Below are 25,158 nucleotides of genomic sequence, written 5' to 3'. Positions count from 1 at the left end.
TGTGACAGAGACTGGTGAGATATCTCAGGACACTTATTTCCTTAATATCTTTAAGAAAGTAGGAACATTTTGTGCATACCTTTCTATGAAAAAATAATAGCTTACAGCGCCTTTAACTGTATTTCGATTCTGTAATCCATTTGGAGATTTTTTTCACTTGTTAAGCACAAACCTCTCAAAATGTATTACTTTATTTCTTGTTTTTACAGCCATTTTGCAGTGCACTATAGAGTCAACAGGGCACTGTACAAAGTTGAAAGGCCAATAGAAGTACAAAGCTTCATAAGATGCAAACAGCAGCAATGCTATTACCTAGGCAGGCAAGGCAAGTTTATTTATATTGCACATTTCACACATAATGGCAATTCAAAGTGCTTTACATAAAAATTATAAAGAAAATACAAGATAAAATGCATTTAAAAACCAATTAAGAACAAGAAATAAGAATAGAAAGTAATAAAATAATTACTATTATTTTACTATTATAATTACAAATTATTAAAATAAAAATAATAAAATGAAAAAATAAAAATAATACAGAAATAAAATGTAGTACAATCAGTAAATGGAGCTGTCATGTCACGATTTCCCAAGGACTCTTAGTTAGAAGAGACTCTAATTTTGAAGTTTTGTGTCTTCTTCTTATGTCTGTCTTCCTATCCATTGCCCTAATTGTATTCCATGTGTTCCTTGTCACCTTGTTAGCCCTAGTGTATATAAATCCTCCTTCCTTGTTCTAGTGTCGGTTCTTGTTTGCATGTAGAGTGTTTCTTACACCACACAAACCCTATGTCTCTTCACCACTCACCCTGACGGGAGCACATTGCTCAGTGAATAAATGCACAGCTAAACAGATGTGTTTTAAGTCTGGAGCACTTCTGACCTCTTCCAGAAGCTGGTTCTAGCTGCGGGTGGCAAAATAGCTAAATGCTGTCTCACCTTGTTTTGAGTGAACCCTTGGAATTTCTAAGTGACTTGAACTAAATTATCTGAGAGGTCTGTTAGGTTTATATTCAACTAGCATATCTGCAATGTATTTAGGTTTTAGGCAACTGAGTGATTTATAAACTAGTAATAGTACTTTAAAAATAAATTCTAAATGTAACTGGAAGCCAGTATAAATACATGAGGACTGGAACAATATGCTCCGATTTTTTGGTTTGGGTAAGAACCCTGGCAGCAGCATTTTGAATGAGCTGAAGTCCATTGCAGTAATCCATCCTACTGGTGATGAACGCATGAACAAGTTTCTCTTAGTCTTGACTGGATACAAAACATCTAATTCTTGCTATATTTTTTAGATGATAGTAGGCTGATTTAGCTATTGATTTGATGTGACAAGTAAAACTAGGGTTGTCTTTAGACCCTTGGAGTCAAAGTATGTGTTCACCTTGGGAATTTCGCCTTTGTTGCCAAATACAATGACCTCTGTCTTGTCGTTGCTTAACTGAAAGATGTTTCGGCACATCCAGCTGTTAATTCCATCAATGCACTGGCACAGAGAGTCTGTGGGGCTGTAGTCATACCTAAAGTGACATCTGTTTCATTCAATTTAACAAGTTTATTATTAAAAATGGAAATAAGCTTATAATTTAACTTGTAACTTGCATTGTAAATTATAGAACCTACATAGAAAATAAAAACACTTTTAATGAGTTCTAAAATATTAATGACGAAGAGAGAGCAGTTGGTTTTTAGGGACCTTTAAATTTAATGAGTCTCTCTTTTAATTTCACCTTAGGGATGATACTCAAATTGACCATTTCAGATTTAGCATAACGCCTGTAACTGCCTTCTGGCTGACAACAAACCTGCTGTGAACTGAAAGAACAGCAAAGAAAACTAAGTTTGCAAGCTTTAAAAAGACAAAAAGCTACAAAAATGAGCTTGACCACAACACAAGCAATCTGGACACAGCGAAATGCAAAGCAGAGGAAAATGAAAATGTTCCAACCTCCATCTAGACTCCGAGAAAGGAGGTATCTCTTGCTAGTGGAGCGCTCAAAGTGGGGAGCAGGGCGGTCGATGAGAGCGCTAGCCTGTCGTGTCTGGGCCTGGGTCCTTCCGCTGTATCTGAACTTTGAGCCCATTACTAGAAAGCCCTTTGGGGGAGGTTCTGGAGACACAAGCCTAAAACAGATCAAAGTAAGATAACAGTATGTTTAAGTTTATTTAATTTACCTCAATAAAATATATGCACCAAGAAGAACAATAAGAAGGTAACCCCATTTAATCTGGGAAGTGTTTTTTTTTTTTTTTTTTTTTTTTACTGAAAGAAAGACTATAATGAAACAAGTAGATTTCTATATTTTCTGAAATGGTGCTTTTCCATTCAAAACTTGCTGCCATGGTGCCAGGGTGTTCTGAGTACTTGCCAGGGTGTTGCTGTGCTGTGGGTGATTGCTTACTGGCTCAAGTCAAAAGAGCACACCCCTACACCTCTATTGACACAATTTTCACTGAAATGGTGCTTTGCTCAGTCAACACTGCTCAGGCATCAGGTGTGTTGTCAGAGCTTGTGCTGTCTGATACCCTTGAGAGTTGTTTCTCTCTAGCGCATAACTTACAATTGACTGTTATTTTCTATATTTTATAATGTATAATTGTTATGATCAATCGCACAGTCATTTTGATTAAACTGAGTTGTTTGATTAACATTGGTTTTGGACATCAAATATAGGTTTAAATGTAACCGTAATTAAAATCAAACATACAATATAATACAAGAAATAATATTTTAGAAGAACAGTAACTGTAGTATCTGTACTAACTGAGTCCCTTATATTTATAGAATAAAGACATTACAACACCCTACCTCTTACCTACAGTATTAACAATTAGACTGTGGTTTTGTTTTCATTTATTTTCATTTATATATGAGTGAAATAAATTATCCTTCTGCTTCCAAACTGAGGACAAACAGAGTTTTTCGGAAAAACTACAAAAATATCAAAATAATCATTAGTAGCAGCCCTACAAATAATATAATTCACAGCAGTCAATTCACACATGGTATTTGAAAACAGGAAAAACAGAGTAATGGACAAGGGAAAATAAGTGGCTTGAGCCACTGAGCAATGCATAATTCCTACATAGGAACAGATGATATCTCATGCTGATACTTGGGGTTTGGGGTTTAGAACAAAGCAAGAACTATTAAATATGAGCATGCAGACACAAGTCTGAACATAAGATGAAACAAATGACAAACACATAGAGAGACACACCACACCTGGAGCGAGGGAGGATATGGCATGCCTTTGATCTTACAATCCAGGTTAATCACACCTGAGCATTCTCATACACTTTAAGTGGGCAGCATGACTATCGGGCATTGGGAGGATGTCTTAACATAAAGGACTGAGATTACTCAAAGGAAAGTAAAGCTACATTTATAGCCAAATGGTAGTCTCACGGAGCCAGACTTTTGACTAAACGGACTGGTCAACCTTGCAGGTTATTCTGGCTAAAAACTCCACTTAGACAGGAAGAAAATATCTGACCAAAATGTGAAGCAACCAGCCAGGGCCATAATTCCAAAAAGCATTGTAAGTCTAAGTAAATCATTAAAACGACCATGCAAATACTCCTGAATTGCTATCTGTTTGCGAAAAACATAGTAACTTAATCCTTTAGCCTAAGAAACTGCTGAAAAAGAAAAAAGAACTTGAGCCAAAAATTAACTTTTTGTTTCTTATTTTTCTGATTTGACATTATATGTCTTAGGGTGTAAAGAAGGTAGCTCCAAAAACTGCTTTTGTTTTGTTCCCAATCATGTGAACTGTAACATGACTAACATTGGTAAAATGTTGTGTTCATAAGACAAAGCAATCAAAAGTTATAGCATTACAAACATAATTTATCCTAGTGTCCAAAGGCCTTTCCAAACTAATAAAACATAATTATTGTACATAATAACAAATTACACATGCAAAATACAACAATGACTAAAGGAATGCTTTCTCTCCAAAGCATGCAGGCATGAGTAACGCGATCTCATTCAGTTCCATTCTGGGTCATTTGAGCCATCGAGTCGGTGTCATGTACTTGGTGCCATCTCCTGGTAGCCATATGTAATTAGAGTAAACAATCCTCTCTGCCCATATTTCCTTCCACCTCTAGCTGCAGAGATCTGAATCCTAATATGACTGGTTTAGCATTCCATGATGCTAGACAATGTACTACATAAAAAAGCAAATGCGTTTTTAGCCAGATTGCACATTATGTGCTGTGTGCACATTGTGCTTTGTGTGGATTATCTGTTGTGTTCGTGGATGAGCCGAGACACAGTACTGGTCACACACAGGCAGCAGGGACATAACTGAACTTTATTGCTCACTTACACCGTAACATCCTCCCAGTTTAGGGTCGTGGCTAAGTGAGTAGCGATCTCACCAATGGACTCTTTTCACAGACCTGTTATGGTTTGTTTCTGCCTTCTTTAACAATGTAAATGTAGCAAACTTTTATATTTCCAATTTTAAAAGTTTTTAAAATAAGTTTTAAAAAGCAGTGACCATAGCTGCGATGAGGCTTTTAACACAGTTGTTGAGGGAGTGACAGAAAATTTGGTCTGTTTCTCTCTTCTTACTGATGTTATCCAGTGCTGTATATTTTTTCTTCTTTTGCAAAGCTGTGAAAGCATGATCATTGATTTTTTTATTTTTTTATTTTGCTGTTGGAGCAAATGGGTAAGCAAAAAAATTAATTTGCTCTGGTTCCCCATTCATCGCCATTCAAGTATGACTACTTCTGCTTTGCGGCATGCAGACGTGTGAAAAGGATCCACTAGATATCACTACATTATCTAATGTGATATTCTATGTTCTATTTATTTTTCGTGACGTTATAAGCGAAATGCAGCTTATAAGCAAGACCTGTTTACATGTAACATATATGTCAAAGACATGTACTCATTACACACTATATTTTTGTCTGTGAGTAAAACAAATAGGCTGGTTGTATTCTACTCTTTGAGAGCCTCCCAACAACATATGACACATGGCTATTTGATAAGTTTGATGATTTATCGATTACAATAATATGTACAGTGCAAGATTTTTAACAAATTATCAAAATGGAACACTCCATTATAACCAGTTTTGGTTATAATGTCTACATGCATTGTAAGGTACATCTTCTAAGATTTAAATCGCTAACTATTTTGTGTTGGTCAAGACTGTAGTTCTTAATATTTTGATAATACATTTTTCTCTGTGGGCCCTGGCCAATCCGAGATTAAAGGGTTATGTAGTACTCGAAAATCGTCATAGATCTACAAGTGCTCTGGAGTAATCATAGAGCACTTCAGAGCATTGTAAGGACATAGACATCTGCAGAACAATTGCAAAATTACACTTAAAATTGAATACAGTTATTGTAAAGATTATTACACTTTATGCAGTAGTATACAATGTGACCAAGATACTTTTATTTAATGTTCAGGAGAAAATTATTTTTATCTAAATAGAATATAATTACATAAATCTACTCATATGAGTTAGCCTACGTACATGTATATAGTTTGGATTAAGCTAATGTATATAATTATATAGTTTGACATAAATGCAAAAAATAGATAAATAATTGAGCCTAAATCGATGAATTACCTACACAAATTTGTGTGCACAACCACTCAAGGTGGCAGCACGATTGTTTTTCTAATGAAATTCGAGGGAATGGTGGCGTTTTATTTAAGGGTAAAATTGTCTATGTAGGATTGTAAAAACACCTTCCCACCATCCTCCTCTTCTAAAATCTCCCCATCTTCCTATTTTCTCGGTGTCACTTATTGAGACTAAATAGACATACCACAGAATTTCAGCTGTACAAATGTCAATGGCCATATCATTATGTTCATGTGTTGTACTTGCTATAGTTTACTTCCATGTTGCTTCTTCGTCATTTAGCAATGTCAAATGTAAATCAAGTCAATCACTGAAACAACAGCGCATATTATAACATGTAGGCTATAATATGTATGTGTACATGTATTTGGGATGCTGATAATCACCACAATTGTGCAGAAAATCAACATGATATAGTAGTAAGTTGTACTGTAAACATTTGATTGTAAACTTAACAATATATGAAATAATCATAAAAATAGGATTTATAGAAGTGGAAAAATAAATTGAGACACTATTATTGTACATATCTTGGGTCACTAAAGATCCCATGCACTTTTGGTAATTAAAGGGATAGTTCAACCAAAAATGAAAATTCTCTCATCATTTATACATCCTCACGCCGTCCTAGATGTGTATGACTTTCTTTCTTCTGCTGAACCCAAACGGAGATTTGTAGAAGAATACCTCTCTATAGGTCCATACAATGCAAGTGAATGGTGGCCAGAACTTTAAAGAAGCAATATGATAATTGTGGGGCAGATCAATATTTAAGTCCTTTTTTTTACTGTAAATTCTCCTCACTGCCCAGTAGGTAACGATATGCACAAAAAGAATGTGAATGGCAAAAAAAAACTAAAGAAGAAGAATGTGAAAATGAAAGTGGAGATGTTTAGTGAAAAAGGACTGAAAATATTGATCTGTTTCTCACCCACACCTTTCAAATTTCTTCTGAAAATATGGATTTAACCACTGGAGTCATTTGGAATTTTCATTTTTGGGTGAACTATACCTTTAAATAAACTGATTTTTTTCAATTTTGCTATTTTTTTATTGTTAGACGATTCATAAGTGAAAGGTTGAGGAATACTAAAGAAGTGGGGGCAGAATTCCAGAAAGATAGATGAGGTAAAGGAGGTGGAATGAGGTTCCGGGTCACTAAAGATCAGAGGTATGCATTTAAGGGTTAAACTGGTCCAGCTAGTTCACCTGAAAAAGGTGTGGTGTTCGATGCAGACCTTCCATAGTTTCTTTGCAGCTCTGTGGTTGGGGAGCTTGAAGCCAATGGTGCTCTCAAACTGCTCGTACTGTTGGGTAAAATCAAAGAGAAGAACAAATCAGACCATTCACATAAATGTCACTTCTACTTGGCAAGGGGAAAAAGCCTTTGATAAATGCAGTTGCAAAGAAACTGAAAATACCCTTCATAAGCATTAACTAAGCCATTACCAACTGCTAAATCAAGCTCAGGAATACCTTCGCTAACATAACAGTGTTGGTTCCGACCTGCCGCAGGATCTAATTATACTTAATCTTTTTCTTCGTTTTCAGTCTAATGACCCCAAGAGAAGTTTCTGCCCTGAGCTTCTCTTGGGGGAAGTAAAGCATCCATTTTTCATACAGAGGAGATAAACATGATCCTGGCATTTGAGCACTCTATATTGGTCCATTTGGTTCCTATTCTGGGCACTGCCGCAGCTGCAGCAGTGAAGCTGAAGGAGCTCTTTATGTGTCTCTCTCAACTGACTCACTGTGAAGACAGACTTCCACTGAACCAGTCGCTCTGTGGACCCCCATGGGCCCGGGTTCAACGACAAGATGGCCAGGCTGGGAAAGAGGGCCAAATCCACCAATCAGAACACAGAACTCAAAAGAGTCCAGGACCTCTGGCCATCCATTCAACTCCCCCTTTTCCATTCAGATTCATGTGACTTTTCTATTGGCAAGCATGTCAAGTGATTTACTTAAAATGTAGTGAATAGAAATCTTAGAGCCACAAATGATTGATGACATGACCAAAGCAGGAGTGTGCAAGCAACTGAACCCAGTCAGAAGCAAACAAATATTTGCTTAAAAGGATAGTCACCAAAAAATCATTTTCTCACTTATGTCATTCCACACCTGTATGGCTTTATTTCTTGCATGGAACACAAACTTAGTTATCTAACAGAATGTCCAAGCTGCCCTTTTCCATGCAATAAAAGTCAATCCAAGTTCATTGCTTGAAAAAGGCAGGGCTAACATTCTTCCTAACATCTCCTTTTGTGCTGCACTGAAGAAAGTGAGTCATACGGGATTGGAACAACAAGTCAGAACATTCATTTTTGGGAGAACTATTCCTTTAACAGCCAATCTTCAACTGCTTTCTTTTACTATTGTGTGAAACTAAGCCATATTCGTAAGCAAGGGCTTTCTCTAGAAGATTTTTCTCCAGTGCTTTCCAGTATTAAGCTACTGTTGGTGATATTTCCATGGTTCAGCACTAAGATCATCTAAAAGCTGTGTTTACCTCTCCAGGCCGGATCTTGATGTAGAAATTGCTCCTTTTGTAGGAGATCTTGAGGATCTTTGGCCAGGCAAAGCGGTTGATCCTTAGCCTGTCACGGTAAATCAATAGACCATTGGCGCACACACCCAGCATGATATCAATCCCTTCTGAATCCTGCCTCAGGAAGAGAAGAAAGAAGTGCAGAATAATGATTTAAAGGTACAGAAGGGTAATTATTAGTATCTTTTAATACCGCTTCTGGTTACTAAAGGCATGGTCAGCAAAACAACACCACTATCACTGCAAGAAGGAGGCCGCATGTTAACTTATGAACTTTGAAAAAACCTAAATATTTAAAGGTGAAGTGTAATTTCTGTGCCACTGAAGATTGAAAAGAAACTGCAAAAAACAATAATAAAATAAAAAAGACTGTTTTCAATCAAGTGTCCCAAACAATGCCCTCATCTGTCATTGGTCAGTTAAATAGATACTCACCTACACAGCAATACTGAAAGCACCACAGAGACATAGTGTTTAGATGTTTGCGTAAATCAGCCTAAAAATGGCTTAATCATAGATGTCTCTGCAAATTAAAGGAATAGTTCACCCAAAAATCATAATTCTCTCATCATTTACTCACCCTTATGCCATCTCAAACTCATATGACGTTATTTTCCAAACACAAACAAAGATATTTTGATGGAGATATGATGTGATTATATATCCATACAATGCAAGTAAATGGGGTCCATAACTTTCAAGCTCCAAGAATTACAGTATAAATAATCCATATGACTCAAGTGGTTTAATGTCTCCTGAAACGATTCAATCGGTTGATGTACTGCCCATGTACACGCACTGTACATGCACTTTGCACATGCGTCAAGCGTGAGGAAGCGTATTCAAGGTTCAAATTATGATCACACCTAGGAAACTGCAGATGTCAAGATTTATAGCAAAAAAGGAGTTACATTTTGGTGGGTTCTTACCCAAAACCGATCATATCGGTTCAGAAAAACATGGATTAGACCACTTGAGTCATATGGATTACCTTTATGCTGCCTTTATGACCTTTTTGGAGCTTGGCAGTTTTGGACCCCATTGACTTGCATTGTATGAGTATTTTCACATCTTATATCCATCAAAATATTTTTGTTTGTGTTCCGCAGAAGATAGAAAGTCATATGAGTTTTAAACGGCATAAGGGTAAATTGTGAGAGAAAATGATCATTTTTTGGTGAACTACTCCTTTAATCTGGGATAGGAGAAACAATTTCACCTTTAAGCAACATACAGGTCAAAATACAAACATGTAAGTGCATATTTGTTGTAACACACAAGTTGCTGTTGTACCATCTATAACATTAGTTACAGATTGTACCTTTAAGTAGGTGATTTTGATGTACCTTAGCATGATGCAGGTCGACTCCATACATGGAGAGTTTCTTAGCATTCTCCAGGAAGTTCACTTCTGCTTCTGCAGGTGTCATTCCCCTGAGCAACAGTATGGAATTAACTATTGTTACAGCAGAACAGTGTTGTAAACTAACTAAAAAGTAGCAATGCAACTTAACTTCTAAATTTTTTAGCAGTCTGACACAGTTCAGTTGTTTTTAAAACAGTGTAGATTTTCCAGTAACAAGCTACTTTTTCCAACAAGTAGCAGTGTAGCACAACAAAATGCGGCTGTTTTTGTGTTACATTATACGGTATTGTGTATGCAGCCTTACAACCAAGTGAGCTGGAAAAATAATCAAAACATGCTCTCCTAAACTGAGTTTTCTCTCATATGTAGCATCGTAATGTCATGTATTCCCTGTTTTTGTCTAGTCTTTTATGTTGAAATTCTTGTTTAGTTCCCCGTTCCTGTTTCCTGTGTTAGTTTTGTAGTCCTTTGTAGTTTTATTTCATGATTGTTCTCCCTGATTGGTTCCCCAGGAGTTCCTCATTTTCCCTTGTGTATTTAAGGCCTTGTTTCCCCTGAGGGGTATTCCAGAAAGCAAGCTTAATTTACCGTGACATAAACCCTGAACTCTCGGTTGATTAACCCAAAACTTGCTTACTCGCGGAATGTTGGTTCCAGAACACCTGCGTGGGTTTAGTTCACTCAACCGTGGGTTTGAAACTCAAGAGTTTGTGCGTGTTCTCGTTGAACTCAGAAAGGCATTCTCAGCAGATTACCGAATCCACAAGTCACTTCACGCTTCCTGCCTCCTCCACGTGATGCGTGACCTTACCAATGAGCTTACGTCATCCCTCTCTTGAGCGCAGGTCACAGAGATGTACAGAAGCGAACATTTGTAGTTAAAAAGTATATAAGTATTGTTTTGTTTCTAAAAATATTCAATCATTTGGGTTCAGAAGACCTTTATTTATCGACTGGAGTCATGTGGATTATTTTGATGCACCCAAATATGCATTTTGGACCATCAAAAAAATGGAGTACATTCACTTGCATTGTTTAAAGGAGGGGGCCTGAAAAGAAATCCTAAAAATCTTAAATTCTGTTTTGATGAAGAAAGAAACTCAGATACATCTTGGATGGCCTGAGGGTCAGCAAATTTTCATTTTTGGGTGAACTATTCCTTTAAGTGCAGGTTAAGTAGCAGGAGAGGGGAGGAGGGTGGTTGCAGGAGGTGTAAATGTTTGTGTGCTGTGAAGTTTGGAGTGGGTGTGGGGTGTGTGACTGGGCTTTTCAAATCTACAGTAAAACACATTCAGGCTGTCAGCCAGTTGTTGATTCCCTACAGGCTTGGGAGATGGGGTCTTGTAGTTGGAAATGTCTTTCAGGCCTCTCCACACTGATGTAGGTTCGTTAGCTGATAACTTTTTTTTTTTTTTTAGCTTTTCAGAATAGCTTCTTTTAGCCAATCTAATATCCTTTGTCAGACTGTTTTTGGCCTGATTGTCTAGATTTTATCCCCACTTCTGTAAGCATCCTCTTTGGCCTGATGAAGCTGCCTGAGTTTTGCTGTAAACCATGGTTTGTCATTGTTGTATGTTAAATAAGTCCTAGTAGGAATGCATATATCCTCACAGAAACTGATATATGATGCCACAGTATCTGTGAGCTCATCCAGGTCTGTGGCTGCAGCCTAAAAACATTCCAATCAGTGCAGTCAAAGCAGGCTTGTAGTTCCAGCTCTGCCTCATTGATCCATCTTTTTACAGTCCTTACTACAGGTTTAGTTGATTTTAGTTTCTGCCTGTAGATCAGAAGATGATGAACCAGACAGTGATCAGAGAGTCCCAAAGCTGCTCAAGGGACAGAGCAATATGCATCCTTTAGCAATGTAGCAATGATCCAGTGTATTTCTGTCTCTGGTGGGTATGTAATGTGCTGTCTGTATTTTGGCAGTTTACAGGTGAGGTTTGCTCTGTTAAAATCTCCAAGAATAAATATAAGTGAGTCCGTTAGAACATTGTTGTTCTGTGTCTGTGATCTGATCAGCCAGCTGTTACAGCGCTGCTCTCACACATGCTTGTGGAGAAATATAAACACTCACCAGAATAAATGAGGAAAACTCCCGCAGTGAGTAGAAAGGCTTACAGTTGATAAAGAGCGCTTACAAATTAGGACAGTACATATTCAGCATTGTTACATCTGTACACCAACATTCATCGATGAAAAAACACGTACCACCACCTCTTGTTTTCCCTGTTAACGCGTGGTGCAATCCACTCTGAACAGATGGAAGCCCGGTAGATATAATGCACTGTTCGGAATGGCTTCACTCAGCCAGGTTTCCGTGAAGCACAATGAAGCAGAATTTGTAAAGTCCTTATTTTTGCGGGTGAGGATAAGTAATTCGTCCATTTTGTTTAGGAAGAGAGCAGAGATTCGCTAGATGGATGCTTGGCAGCTTGCTTCGAAAGCTGTACTGTCGGAGCTTGACCAGCGCGCCAGCTCGCTTCCCAAGTTTGTGTCGTTTAACACGCTTGCACAGTACTGCTGCTCCTCCGACTAAAATGTCAAACAGAATGTCAGAATAATCAAAAACCGGTAAAAGATTGTCTGGTGTGTGCTGCCGAATATTCAACAGCTCATCTCTGGTAAAACTGATCGGAAATAAATTACTAATCACAGGGAAAAAAAAAAACAACAAAAGAACTGGAGAGCTCCATAACATGGCGGCCATCCGCAGCGCCATCTTATGTGTTATGTGTTACATATTATTGTTACATTATATTGTTTATGCAGCCTTACAACCAAGTGAGCTGGGAAAATAATCAAAATGTGCTCTCCTAAACTGTGTTTTCTCTCATATGTAGCACTGATTTATTCTAGTGAATCATTTCATTTGTATGGAATGTGTAAATGAACCATTTAAAAAAAACAAATCACAGTTTCGAGTTCATGTGCAGCAGTTTAGTTCTTGTTACAAATAAATACTTAAAGCTGCACTACACAAGATTAAATTTTTTTGGATTTTATCCCCTTCTCCCCAATTTGGCATGCCCAATTCCCCAATGATCTTTAATTACTCATGGTGTCACCGTTACTTGCCTCAAACTGGGTGGCAGAGGACAATCACAGTTGCCTCCGCTTCTGAGACAGTCAGTCTCTTATCACATGGCTTGCTGAGCACGTTACCGCAAAGACTTAGCATGTGTGGAGGTTCACTGTGGCATCTGCACACAACTCACCATGCGTCCCACTGAGACCGAGAACCACGATATTGCGAATATGAGGAAGATAACCCACGTGACTCTTCCCATCCTAGCAACTGGGCCAATTGATTGCTTAGGAAGCTTGGCTGGAGTCACCCAGCACACCCTTGATTCGAACTCGTGACTCCAGGGGTGGTAGTCAGCGTCTTTGCGATTGTTTTGGTTACAACTAACAAAATTTCTTCATTGAGTGAGTAAGTAAAAAACGTGTTCAAACCATGTCCTTGTCTTACCCCAATTCACTATGGTAAGCCTACAATAATACTTTTTTTTTTTTTTTTTTTTAGAGCTGTCGGGTCGAATTTGGCGTGAAATCACAGGCTTACGTCATTCATTCTTGGATGGATGTTTATCTGTTAACTGTTTGGTGAAGTTGTTTACTTGCTATAATGCTTGGATATGCTATAATGCTTTTTTTTCTGGTAGGGTTGTTGAAGCTTACACTGGTTATCATGCTTTAATGCTATGGAAATAAGCATGTATATCAGATGTTTAAATTGTGCTGTGTTAATTTGATGTTATTGTAAATTGGTAAATGTCTCATCACTGTCACGACTGCTATGTTGATCGGAACTGCACCCAAGAATTTCACACACCATTGCACTTGTGTATATGGCTGTGTGACAGTAAAGTGATTTGATTTGATTTGATTTGATTGATGTAACAAGCATTCCAAGATATACAGTAGGATCTGCATGAGCAATTTGTAGCTGATGAAATATTTTGGATCTAAGCATAATTAGAAATAATTTCATTCACAGCAGACATTTCACTGACTTTTCAATGAAATTTCAATGGGGGAACTCAGTAATATGTACAACATCAACAATCCCAAGGCAGTAATATCGGTCTCGGACCTGTAAGTCTTGTGTAGCTCCATCACCCTCTCCTCCAGCTCGCGGGTCTGGTTTGGGGCAAACCGGAAGTCACTGATGTAGTCTGAGCCGTGGTCCTCCTGGTCATAATCGCCCAGCTCCGCCTGTACAGTGTAGGAACCCAGCAGAGCGTGTGTGACAAAAGAACAGGGCAAACGGCCGGAGAGGATGTCATTTCGCAGCTGCAGACACAGGTAGTACCTGGAACAAAGAATAAAGAGAACGTACAAAATCTCATGAATGTATTCAATGGGATTCTTATGATCAGGTTTAATGCCAGACCTTTAATGACAGACATTCTGAGGGTAGGACTAGCTGTACCATACTACAGTACTCGGAATACTGTTCAACCACATTAATTTTCAGCATGCAGTAAGTATGTTGTGCACGGTATATGCAAAAGTTCGGAATACATGGAATACCAGTAAGGCCTGCTACATCTACCAAAATGTGTAATATACAACCAAAGCACAATTCATATAATACTGTATCATACAGTGCAATACACTTGAATGATTAATAGACCAGAGGCATTATCAACTGATTCACTATTTGATAGAGTTCAGAGAGTTCAGACCTGAAATTTTACCTGAAAATTGGATTTTAAAGCTGAAGTATGCAACTTTTTCAGTGTTAAAATACTTTCTATTATCTCAGCTTAATACACAGAGACAACTATAAGTAAGCTATTTCTATGTTAATTTTCTGGAAAACTGTTAACACTGTCCATAGGACAGTCTTTGTTTAAAAAAAAAAAAAAAAAAAAAACATTTAGACCCACCTCAAAAACATTACTCAACCAATGGCGTGAGCTGGGGATGGGGCTATCTGACTATTTGAACAACTGCAGGCAAAAGGGGGTATTCAGAAAGCGGTTTTGAAAACATTGTTTATTTTTGCAGTTCCATTTGGTGGCGCTAATGATGCAGAAATGACATACTTCAGCTTTAAAAAACATAAAAATCCACATTTATTTCTATATACAAATGTATACCAGTAGGTATAGTTCAACCACTATCGTTCAAAAATTATCCTGATGTAATTTCAAAACCTGTATGCTGTTACTTTTTTCTGTTTAACACAAAAGGAGAATTTTTGAAGGAAAAAAAAAAATTAATAGCTCTTTTCAATACAATGACAGTTCATAGTTACAAGCTGACAACATCTGTCTAGCTAAAAAAAAAAAAAAAACTTCAATACACCATCAAATAGTCAATACAACTCAACTTTTTCCCACATAAAACCCCCACATAAACTTTTGACACACAGAGTTATGTGACCAAACAACATGGTGCCAATCACAGCAGAGTTTGTCTTTGGGGGAAATGCCAACAAAGCTACATCTGGTAAGAAACCTAATTAAGTTTTTACACTGAATCCTCATTTTCAAAATTTGAGCAATTTATCGTGAAACGCCATGCTGCTAAACACAATGTGCACTAATGTGTACTTTAGTGCATTTTTTCCTAAGAAATACTATATTTACTGTGCATAATCACATTGAGAATCAATGGGTTCATCCAAAAGCTGAAAAATTTTGCTTTCAGAGGCTTTATATGGAGTTAGGATGAAAATAAGGTGCATTTCAAACTGTTCTGAGACCAGTGCAGACAGACAGCACACTGAAGGTTAAGTCACTAAATAGGTAGCATTGTATAGCAGCTAAGTGCATTCACTCCTAAAATCCCACCAAAAGTTCAATTTCAGGCTGCAGATGATATTTGCACCACTCAACATATTTGGCAGACATGGGACAATGGTAATTTAAACATTGGCAGTGATTGGATGATGGTTATTACTTTGAATCAGAATTAATTAAGCTAATTTCTGATGTAATGTCTGAAACGTCTCAAAAACATGAATAACAAACATAATAAACAATTTGATTAAAAAAAAATCTGACTTTCTATAGCTTGGTATTATTTAAAATTGCACAGCTTAGTTCAGCTGTCCACATATATGTTGCCATCACTTTTTTTTTTTTTTTTGGCATGTTTATTGGGTGCTACTAGTTGCAAATCAAAGAGAGAAATGGAATATACACAGAGCAGTGACGCTTGTGTCTCTGGAAGATAAATCACCATCAACATTCCATGCATGGAAAACAGAAGCTTGGGCATTCTGCCTTTTGTGTTTCACAGAAGAAAGAAATGGGGATAGTTTTTATTTTATTTTTATTTTTATTTTTTTTTTCATTTTTCATTTTTGGATGAACTATTACTTTATGGCATCTACTGTGTAGAAGTGCTAAACTGCTGTAGGGTCCTTTTGTCACCTGGTAATGTCTTCCATGAGCTGCGAAGGGTCCGGTGGATAGAACTTCACAGCAAAGGTCAAATGCCAAGGAGAAGCTGAGAACACACACACATACACACACACACAAAGTGAGAAAGTGCCACAACAATTCAGTGAACTGCTTATGCTTGCAGAGGGTCTGACTAATACTGTAAACAGTAAAAAATATTTCTCAGGGGAAGCAGCTCTTTAGTGCTTTTTCTCCCCAATTTGGAGTGCCCAATTTCCAATGCGCTCTAAGTCCTCGTGGTGGTGTAGTGACTCGCCTCAATCCGGGTGGCGGAGGACGAATCTCAGTTGCCTCTGCGTCTGAGACCATCAATCTGCACATCTTATCACGTGGCTTAATGAGCGCATTACCGCGGAGACATAGCGTGTGTGGAGGCTTCACGCTATTCTCTGCGGCATCCATGCACAACTCACCATGCGTCCAACTGAGAGCAAACCACATGAAATCAACCACGAGGAGGTTACCCCATGTGACTCTACCCTCCCTAGCAACCAGGTCAATTTGGTTGCTTAGGAGACCTGGCTGGAGTCACTCAGCATGCCCTGGATTCGAACTCATGACTCCGGGGGTGGCAGTCAGCGTCTTTACTCACTGAGCTACCCAGGCCCCCTGAAACAGTGATTAATTTAACATTTACGGACTGGCCACATTCAGTCCCATCACTATAAACCAGGCTTTTGCTTTATCTAAAGCAAACGAGGGAAGAGTCTAAATTAACTTTTGTGGTAATTAACATTATGCAACTAATGATATGGATTAAGCTAAACTTGTATTGAACACAAATTTGTGTGACTGATTCACTCACTTCTCATCTGTTTTTTGATCTCCTTGGATGGGTCCAACCAGTTCTTCAATACAAAACAGTAAGGGGAAAAAAAAACAACATACAGATCTATTAGCAATATGACAAATCCACATTTTGATGCCTTAGATTACCGCTCATTCTCACTCTCAATGCACGGACACTTTCCTTGTCTCTCTATATGATTCAACTGAGAGACGGCAAGGTGCTGCTCTTCCCAGCATAAGGAGATGAATGCAAATCTCAGCATCTGTCTTGCCACCATGGCTTTAAACCTAAATGAGATGCTCAGTATTTAGGGCATCAGGGAAGATCAGAGGAGATCAGTGCAATCTGCAGTACATCTGCATAAACTTCATTTGCAACATAAGGCCATCTCGTACCCAGGAAACAGAAGCACAGGAGACGGAGGCTTTTCCTTGGTTAATCTGGGCAATTTTAGTTCAATCTAAAAAGAATAAAAACAAAGGCTTTGGCTATGTTCAAAATAGCATACTAAAAGGATATTTTTACTATTGCTGCACTATACAGAAAGTACACTGTTCACAATATAATTTTTTTAAAAGTAGGCATATTGAGTATCCCGATAACATACTACAATTGCTAAAATTTGAAGCATAACATACTGCACGGAATACTGTATCCCACAATGTATCCGACTTGATCTTCCATTTACAGTGTGATGAATTTAAGACCTTTAAAGATAATTTTAATAAAAATAAACTGATAAAACCGTTAAAATAACCATTTTAATTTCCAGGATGATAACTGAATGCCACTCAACATGATAAGGTCACGTGATCACAATAGCATACTGCAGTTTAAAATGTTTATGGTGGATAAATGCCCTGTTTCACTTAGTATTGTAAGAGGACACTAAAGAGTGTATACAGCATAGTAAGCTAGTATTCCATTCTGAACATGTTTAGAATAAAATAATAGCATACAGCTTACTGAATAATGTGCAGTATACATTGTATACTGCTAAGTTTGTAAATAGTATGTGTAACAGCCCACAGTATGCAATGAGAATAATTTAAAACAGTAGTACGCTACACTAATTATGTTATGTTAGCCATAACAGTCCCTGTTCACTTTAAGAAGCAATGAAACTGAATGGTAACTGAGGCAGTCATTCTGCCTAACATCTCATTTTGTGTTTCCTAGAGAAAAGAAAGTTACCAACATGAGGGGGAATAAATGAAGACTTCATTTAGAATTTTCTTTTTTTGCGTGAACTATAACTTTAACATAAACAAAAACAGAAAGCACACTTAAGGCTGAAATTATCTACAAAACACAGGCGCACTCGGGTAAATTCGCTCATTCATCAATGCCTGGCTGGAAGCTAACTTTTATAGTTAAAAAGTGCTAGCATTCTTTTTCGCATACAAAGTGATTGATTCACTTTAGTAGACATTAATGTCACCACTAGAGATAGGATGGATTTCTTTTATGCTGACTATCTGTGCTTTTTGGACCTACAAATATCTAATCACCATCCACTCCCATTCTAAGGACCTGCTGAGCCTGGATCTTTTTCTACAAATCTTCAAACGTGTTTTGCAGAAGAAAGAAAGTCATACACATCTCAGATGGCATGAGGGTGAGTAAATTATCAGACAATGTTCATTTTTGGGTGAACTATCCCTTTAATAGTGCTATATGATGTTTTTTGTGGTGTTTTTATGGTGTTTATGGTATTATACTGTTGCTGTATGGAAGAGAGCTGCATAAAGATTATTTTCCACAAAAGAATAACAGGGTTTTACAACTGTAAAATGATAACAGTATGCTCATTTTGGGGTGAATCGTATTAAAGAACTGTTATCAATGGTCAAGTCTTTGATGGGTGTTGAGAGCAATGTGTTTGAAAACACACTTCAACCAAATGTGTTTTTTTTTTTTTTAACCTGAACATTACACTACAATTGTGCTCAGGTTAAAACAGCAAATTCGGTTAAAGTGTGTTTTCAAACACATTGCTCTGAACACAGACCAAATAAGAGCTGTGCTCACTCATCAACATGCAAACCAATTTAATGCACATGTGTATCAATTATCTGGCCAAATGTGCATGGTGACTGATCAAAGAAAAGAGCAATTAATTATCAACACATTATCTCTTTATAGAGGAAACAATGTCTTCTTCCACTCTATCAAAAAATCTGAATAAAAGAGTACATGTTTCTCCTGTGAGTCCCAGAAAGTGCTTTTCAATTGTTACAGCTGAATTCAACTTCAGCAGACATGTTTGACAAAAACTGGAAAATTAGAAGATATCTGACAGCAGGGATGATGTTAAACATAAAAACTAGTGCTGGCAGTCAATTAAAAATGTTAATCGCAATTAATCGCATAATTTTTATTTATTTCTTTGTAGTGAATTGCGATTAATCGCAGATTTTGAAAGTGCTGAAATTTGACGATATATACAACTTTTCCTGTCAAAATGCATTTATTTCCATTTTAGGAAAGAAAACAAAACAATATGTAACATTATAATACCTTATTAACATTTAACATGAAGTGCTGTGTGTGCGTCAGTGCAATGACTCCAGGCAGACACACTGCAAATGTTCCGCACTACCAACAATTGCTTATGCTGGTTTATACTGTATTACCAGTAAATGAGTTAATCGCAATTAAGAAAGAAATAATTTTAATCTACGTATCAACTTTGTCTGAGATGTTTCTCCAAACATCTGAGACAAAAAGATAGCATAGCCCAGGACAGCATAGAAAGAAAGGATAATTTCGTCTTGAAAAAAAATATTCATATTAAAATCTCTGACTTTTGATTGCAGATTTCAGTATTTTAAAAATGAGAACAGTTAAGGAGATTGTTGAGAGCTCTTCTAAAACTCTAGAGGAGACACATGTGAGATTACTCAGGAGAAAAACTTGAGAAGCAGGAAACTTCTTCATTTGCTTTCCACTGAATCTCATTGCTGTCTAGGACAAAAAAAAAAAATAGAACAAAGCCCCTTAGAGGACAGGGCAGGCATTTTTTGTCTGAAATAGTTTTGCGTACCCTCGCAACACGTTTTACGATCATAGTTAAGCATGCCCTCGCAATAACTTTTGTGTGCCCTCACAGTACTTCTGCATTCCCTCGCAATACATTTGGCATGGTTTTACTACAATAACCATATTTAAACCTTGATATTCGTAGTAAAACCATAGTAATAAAAGGAAAATAAGAAATATGGTAATAAAAATAATATCTTTTGGTTTCATAAATACCATGGTAAAATCATAGGAACCACAAGATTAACCATGGTTAATCCACAGTAAAACCATGGTTACTATATGGATACAGTATACAAACCATTGTTAGTTTTCATAGTTACTACAATATAACTATAGTAAAACCATGGTTTCTGTAAAAAAAGAAAAATCAAAATCAAAACATGCTTAGCCAGTCCTGGTTATTGCAATATTCCTGGAAAAACCATGATTTCTGACAAAAACTATGGTTACATTCTACAATATTCCTATAGTAAAACCATGTTTCTGCCACAAAAATGCAACTGCCATGGTTACAGTAAAGCCATGGTTTTACTATAGTAAACATACTGTGCCTGGCCAAAATAAAGCCATCGTTTGGATTTAAATAAGCAGATACTTAAGAGCCTATGATTGGATCATTATTGCAGTGATTAATGTTTCACTGGCAACAATTCTTCTAACCCTAACTGATGCAGTGTGTAGCTTATTTCTTAACCTGTAACACTGGGTTCTTGGAGAGGAAGAGGAGATGCAGGAGTAGATACTTTCAACATTTCATTATAAACACTGGAGCTGAACAAACTATTAAGCTAAACATCACAAAATAACAAAACAACAAATCACTTCAACACAACATAACACTTCAAGGACTGACAAAGGAATGAACAAAACAGGAGGGTATATATACAAACAATGACTGATGATGGAATGGAGGACAGGTGAGGAGGATTTGAAACAGATGAGGGCAGTTGATTCTGGGAGATGTAGTCCAGAGAAAACTTAAAAATAAGAGTCCTTGAAGAACATGAGGGAGACAGACTGTGACACAACCATGTCGGAATATATATCCCGTTGTCATGGAAAAGATGTTACTGTGTTTTAGAAGGGGAAAATATTGGCCTGCATCAAGCAAAGAAAACAACTAAGGAGATTTCTGAAATCACTGAAATTGGGTTAAGAACTGTCCAACGCATTATTAAAACCTGGAAGGATAGTGGTAAACCGTTAGCTTCGTGGAATAAATGTGGTCGGAAAAAATCTTGAATGATCATGATCAGAGATCACTAAAACGCTTTGTGAAGTCACATCGTAAAAAATCAACAGTAGAACTAATGACTATGTTTAATAGTGAAAATAAGAGCATTTCCACACGCACAATGCAATGAGAATTTACAGGATTGGGACTAAACAGCTGTGTGGCCACAAGAAAGCCACTTGTTAGTGAGGCCAATCGGAAAAAACTACTTCAATTTGCTAGGGAGCATAAAGATTGGACTGTGGTGCAATGGAAAAAGGTCATGTGGTCTGATGAGTCCAGATTTTCCCTATTCCAAAGCGATGGGTGCATCAGGATAAGAAGGGAAGCGCATGAAGCGATGTACCCATCATGCATTGTGCCCACTTACAAGCCTCTGGAGGCAGTGTTATGATAAAGGGTTGCATCAATTGGTCTGGTCTAGGCTCCGCAATGTTATGCGGCAATAAAATGAAGTCAGCTGACTACCTGAATGTACTGAATGACCAGGTTATCCCATCAATGGATTTTTTCTTCCCTGACAGCATGGGCATATTCCAGGATGACAGTTCCAATATTCATCTGGCTCAAATTGTGAAAGAGTGGTTCAGGGAGCATGAGGAATAATTTTCACACATGAATTGGCCACCACAGAGTCCTGACCTTAACCCCATTGAAAGTCTTTGGGAGGTGCTGGAGAAGACTTTACGGAGTGGTTCGACTCTCCTGTCATCAATACAAGAAAATTAATGCAAATCTGGATGGAAATAAATGTTATGACATTGCATAAGGTTGTCGAAACAATGCCACGACAAATGCACGCCATAATCAAAGCTAAACAAAATATTAGAGTATGCAACCTTTTTTGGGGCCAGGCAATTTAATTAAACTATGGTATTTGTATAGTAAAATCATAATAATCATAAAATTATTACTATGGTTTCACAATGAATATCATGGATAAAATATGGTTACTGTAGTAAAATGATGGTACAATTATTGCGAGGGTACGCAAAACTATTATGAGTGTACGCAAAACTTATTACGAAGGAACGCAAAACTATTTCAGAAAAAAATGACTACCCTGTCTTCTAAGGGTACAATGGTGATATATGTAATTTTTCATTTATAGCTTAAGCGTATGTACAAAATGTATTGATAGAAATCTTTGCAATGGCTCTCTGACCTTTTGGCTGTCTGAATCACTGAAGGTCAAACCGAAGTAGTCCTTCTCCAACAGGTTTAGATGTTCACACACCAGGTCCAGGAGAAGCTGTCCTTTACACTGTTTCTGCAAAACACAAATGGTTTACGGGTAAAACATAAAGACAAACCAGGCAGTATGCAATGCAAACAATAACTAGCTTATACAGTAACTGTTAGCACATTGTCACAATTGGTTCGTTTCAGGGGTATGAGAATGGATTGCAAGAATATGATTATATGCGAATGCTCCCTCAAACTCAATGAACTCAAACTCCCTAAAGCGAACTGAGACCTTGTCAGGAGTGCGGTTTATTTAAATAACATGTATTGTAAACACAAAGCCTCCATGTTCACTTTATTTTCACATTTGTTACTTCCAAATTACAGGTTACCTTACCATGGTAATGGTGACAAGCAACAACATATACTTTAGGAGGGGATGCGGAGCGTATTAAAAAATCCAAACTACTCTCTCTTAATGTACTACATTGTCTGCGAAAATTAATGCGTGAAGGTTTAAACAACTTTAAACACCTGGCCACCTTGTGATGCTGTGTCAAAGTAAAGAAATTAAAAGAATTACTGAGCAATTTATTAGGAACACCTGTACACCTACTTATTCATGTGATTATCTAATCAGCCAATCATGTGGCAGCAGTGCAATGCATAAAATCATGCAGATACAGGTCAGGAACTGCTGATATCCTGGGATTTTCACGCGCAACAGTCTCTAGAGTTTACTCAGAATGGTGCCAAAAACACATCCAGTGAGCGGCACTTCTGCAGACGGTCAACAGAAAATGGCCAGACTGGTTCGAGCTGTCAGAAAGGCTATGGCAACTCAGATAACCACTGTACAATTGTAGTGAGCAGAATAGCATCTCAGAATGCACAACACATTGAACGTTGAGGCGGATGGGCTACAACAGCAGAAGACCACATCAGGCACTACATTAGGTCCACAGAGTTCCTAATAAAGTGCTCAGTGAGTGTATATATATATTTTATAACATAAATTTTATATAAAGACATATTGATATTATAATTAACATATTATATTTTTGTGGTCCTGGCTTTTCAAAAAACAACTGTCTGAAAGAAAATTGAGCTGAGACATGGTCACAGCTAAAATGGGAAAAAAATTAAGCTGAGCCCAATTTCAAGGTCAGGGGGAGAGTGTGAATGCAAAGAGAACTGACTGGGATAACTTTTTTTTGTCCAGACGTTGGAGTGTGGTTCTTTAAAAAAGAGGAATCAAGTGTGAAGAATACTGCATGCTTTTTTTTTCTTTTTTTTTTTTTTTCCTCAAATTTACAATGTATAATGCACAATTTACATTTGTTCATTAGGCAGGAAAATCAATTATGGCATCCTCAAGTATCTAATAGACTGCACTGTAGATTATGTCAGAATTTAGTTGTAAGCATGGACTAAAGAGGCTTTAAAATGGTGTCAACTGCAGTATGATAAAGAACACCAAACAACAGTTTGATTTATTATTAATAATAAGAATACTAAGAAGAATAAACAATTCTACCACCAAGTATTAGTATAACTGTAGTCTGTTGGCGGTTGCCAGGCAATTTAGCAACTTGGTACATTAATATAGAATATGCGGTCAAAGGTGTGATTTTACCAACATTTAACAATGGCTTTGAAGTAGCTTAACAATTCAGATTTCATAGTCAGAGCTATCTATTTTATGAATAAGTGTTATTGTGAAAAAATAATATCATTATATTTTTGTTGTTTACTTGTTGGTTAACACTAGCATACATTCAGGCAAGGGTCAACTGTATAATAAAGATACATTTTACCTGAAAGTTTGAACTGTTCTTAAGACATGGGAATGTCACATCTGGGTAAGTTTTTTTATATTGGGGCAATTTGTGGCATGTGTTTTAAATGTTATAATTGTATTATTTACAATATGTGTTGGTGAAAATGTTTTTCTATGGTTTTCACTATAATGTCTGTTCAAACCAATGGGTTATTTTTCCAAAATAAGATGTACAAATAAAAAAAATAAAAAAACGATCTTATATCATCATCTTTGAGAAATAAATATGGTCCTCCTTATATAATGACTGAGCTTGTACTGCAGCTTTAATCAAAGCTGCCTCTGAATGCAGAACCCAGCGGGAAAGAGCAGTCACATACCATGGACTGTCACTCCACTGTGTCTCTAACGGCCACAGCTGCTGCTGATGTTACTGCCACTTCTTTCCCAGCAACTGTTTCCCTAGCAACGGCAAGGCTGCGGTTGCCACAGCAACAGATTAGGGGTGCTGCCTCTTGGACGCCTGTGATTTGGTGGCATTGTTTGGAGAAGTTCTCCTCCTTTTGCCTTATTAGGAGTGAGGAGATGAGAGTTTTGTTGGAAATGCAGATGTTCCGTGTATTATAATGGGCCACACTGGAGCACACTGATTTTGTATTACATTCAAGCACAAAGCTGAAAGGTTACTAGCTTCAGATACTTCAGAGTTTCATAAAATTTTTACAATTCTGAAGAGATCAAACAGCCTAAAACATTGCTTACAGCAGAGTTATGTGCCATTCAAAATTAAATTGTGAGTGCTATTGAAATTTAAAATAATTTCCTGAATTTGAACTGAATATGAATTGAGGTATCAAACTGGATTCAGAATTGAATTTGAATTTATGGAAGTAGAATTAAAATGGAAAAAAAAAAACAAAGATATGCATATAACTGCTGTAAGTGTAGTTTTTAATAATATATTTTATCCTACAGTATGAATTATCCATATACACTTTATCATACATATGGGGAATCTGACTATATATATATATATATATATATATATATATATATTTACATTTATGCATTTGGCAGATGCTTTTATCCAAAGCAACTTACAGTGCCCTGATTACAGGGACAATCCCCCTGGAGCAACCTGGAGTTAAGTGCTCAAGG

General features: G+C 37.1%; 1 protein-coding gene across 8 annotated transcripts in view; it reads right to left on the bottom strand.

Annotated features, from left to right (window-relative positions):
- LOC127425928 (band 4.1-like protein 1) overlaps positions 1-25,158 on the bottom strand; it is a 187,516-nt gene that overhangs the window by 37,071 nt on the left and 125,287 nt on the right. For all 8 annotated transcript variants that reach the window (XM_051672250.1, XM_051672252.1, XM_051672256.1 and 5 more), the window contains exons 4-11: positions 22,201-22,305; positions 16,772-16,814; positions 15,937-16,012; positions 13,644-13,862; positions 9,522-9,609; positions 8,137-8,289; positions 6,837-6,934; positions 1,955-2,130 (exon numbers count right to left, since the gene is read on the bottom strand). In XM_051672250.1, coding sequence (XP_051528210.1) covers positions 1,955-2,130; positions 6,837-6,934; positions 8,137-8,289; positions 9,522-9,609; positions 13,644-13,862; positions 15,937-16,012; positions 16,772-16,814; positions 22,201-22,305 — 958 coding nt within the window. The remainder of the gene's footprint in view (positions 1-1,954; positions 2,131-6,836; positions 6,935-8,136; positions 8,290-9,521; positions 9,610-13,643; positions 13,863-15,936; positions 16,013-16,771; positions 16,815-22,200; positions 22,306-25,158) is intronic.

This window comes from Myxocyprinus asiaticus, chromosome 35 (assembly GCF_019703515.2).
Source record: "Myxocyprinus asiaticus isolate MX2 ecotype Aquarium Trade chromosome 35, UBuf_Myxa_2, whole genome shotgun sequence".
Classification (NCBI taxonomy): domain Eukaryota; kingdom Metazoa; phylum Chordata; class Actinopteri; order Cypriniformes; family Catostomidae; genus Myxocyprinus; species Myxocyprinus asiaticus.
Note: the sequence above shows the minus strand (reverse complement) of the source record. Positions and strands in the feature narration are given on the sequence as shown.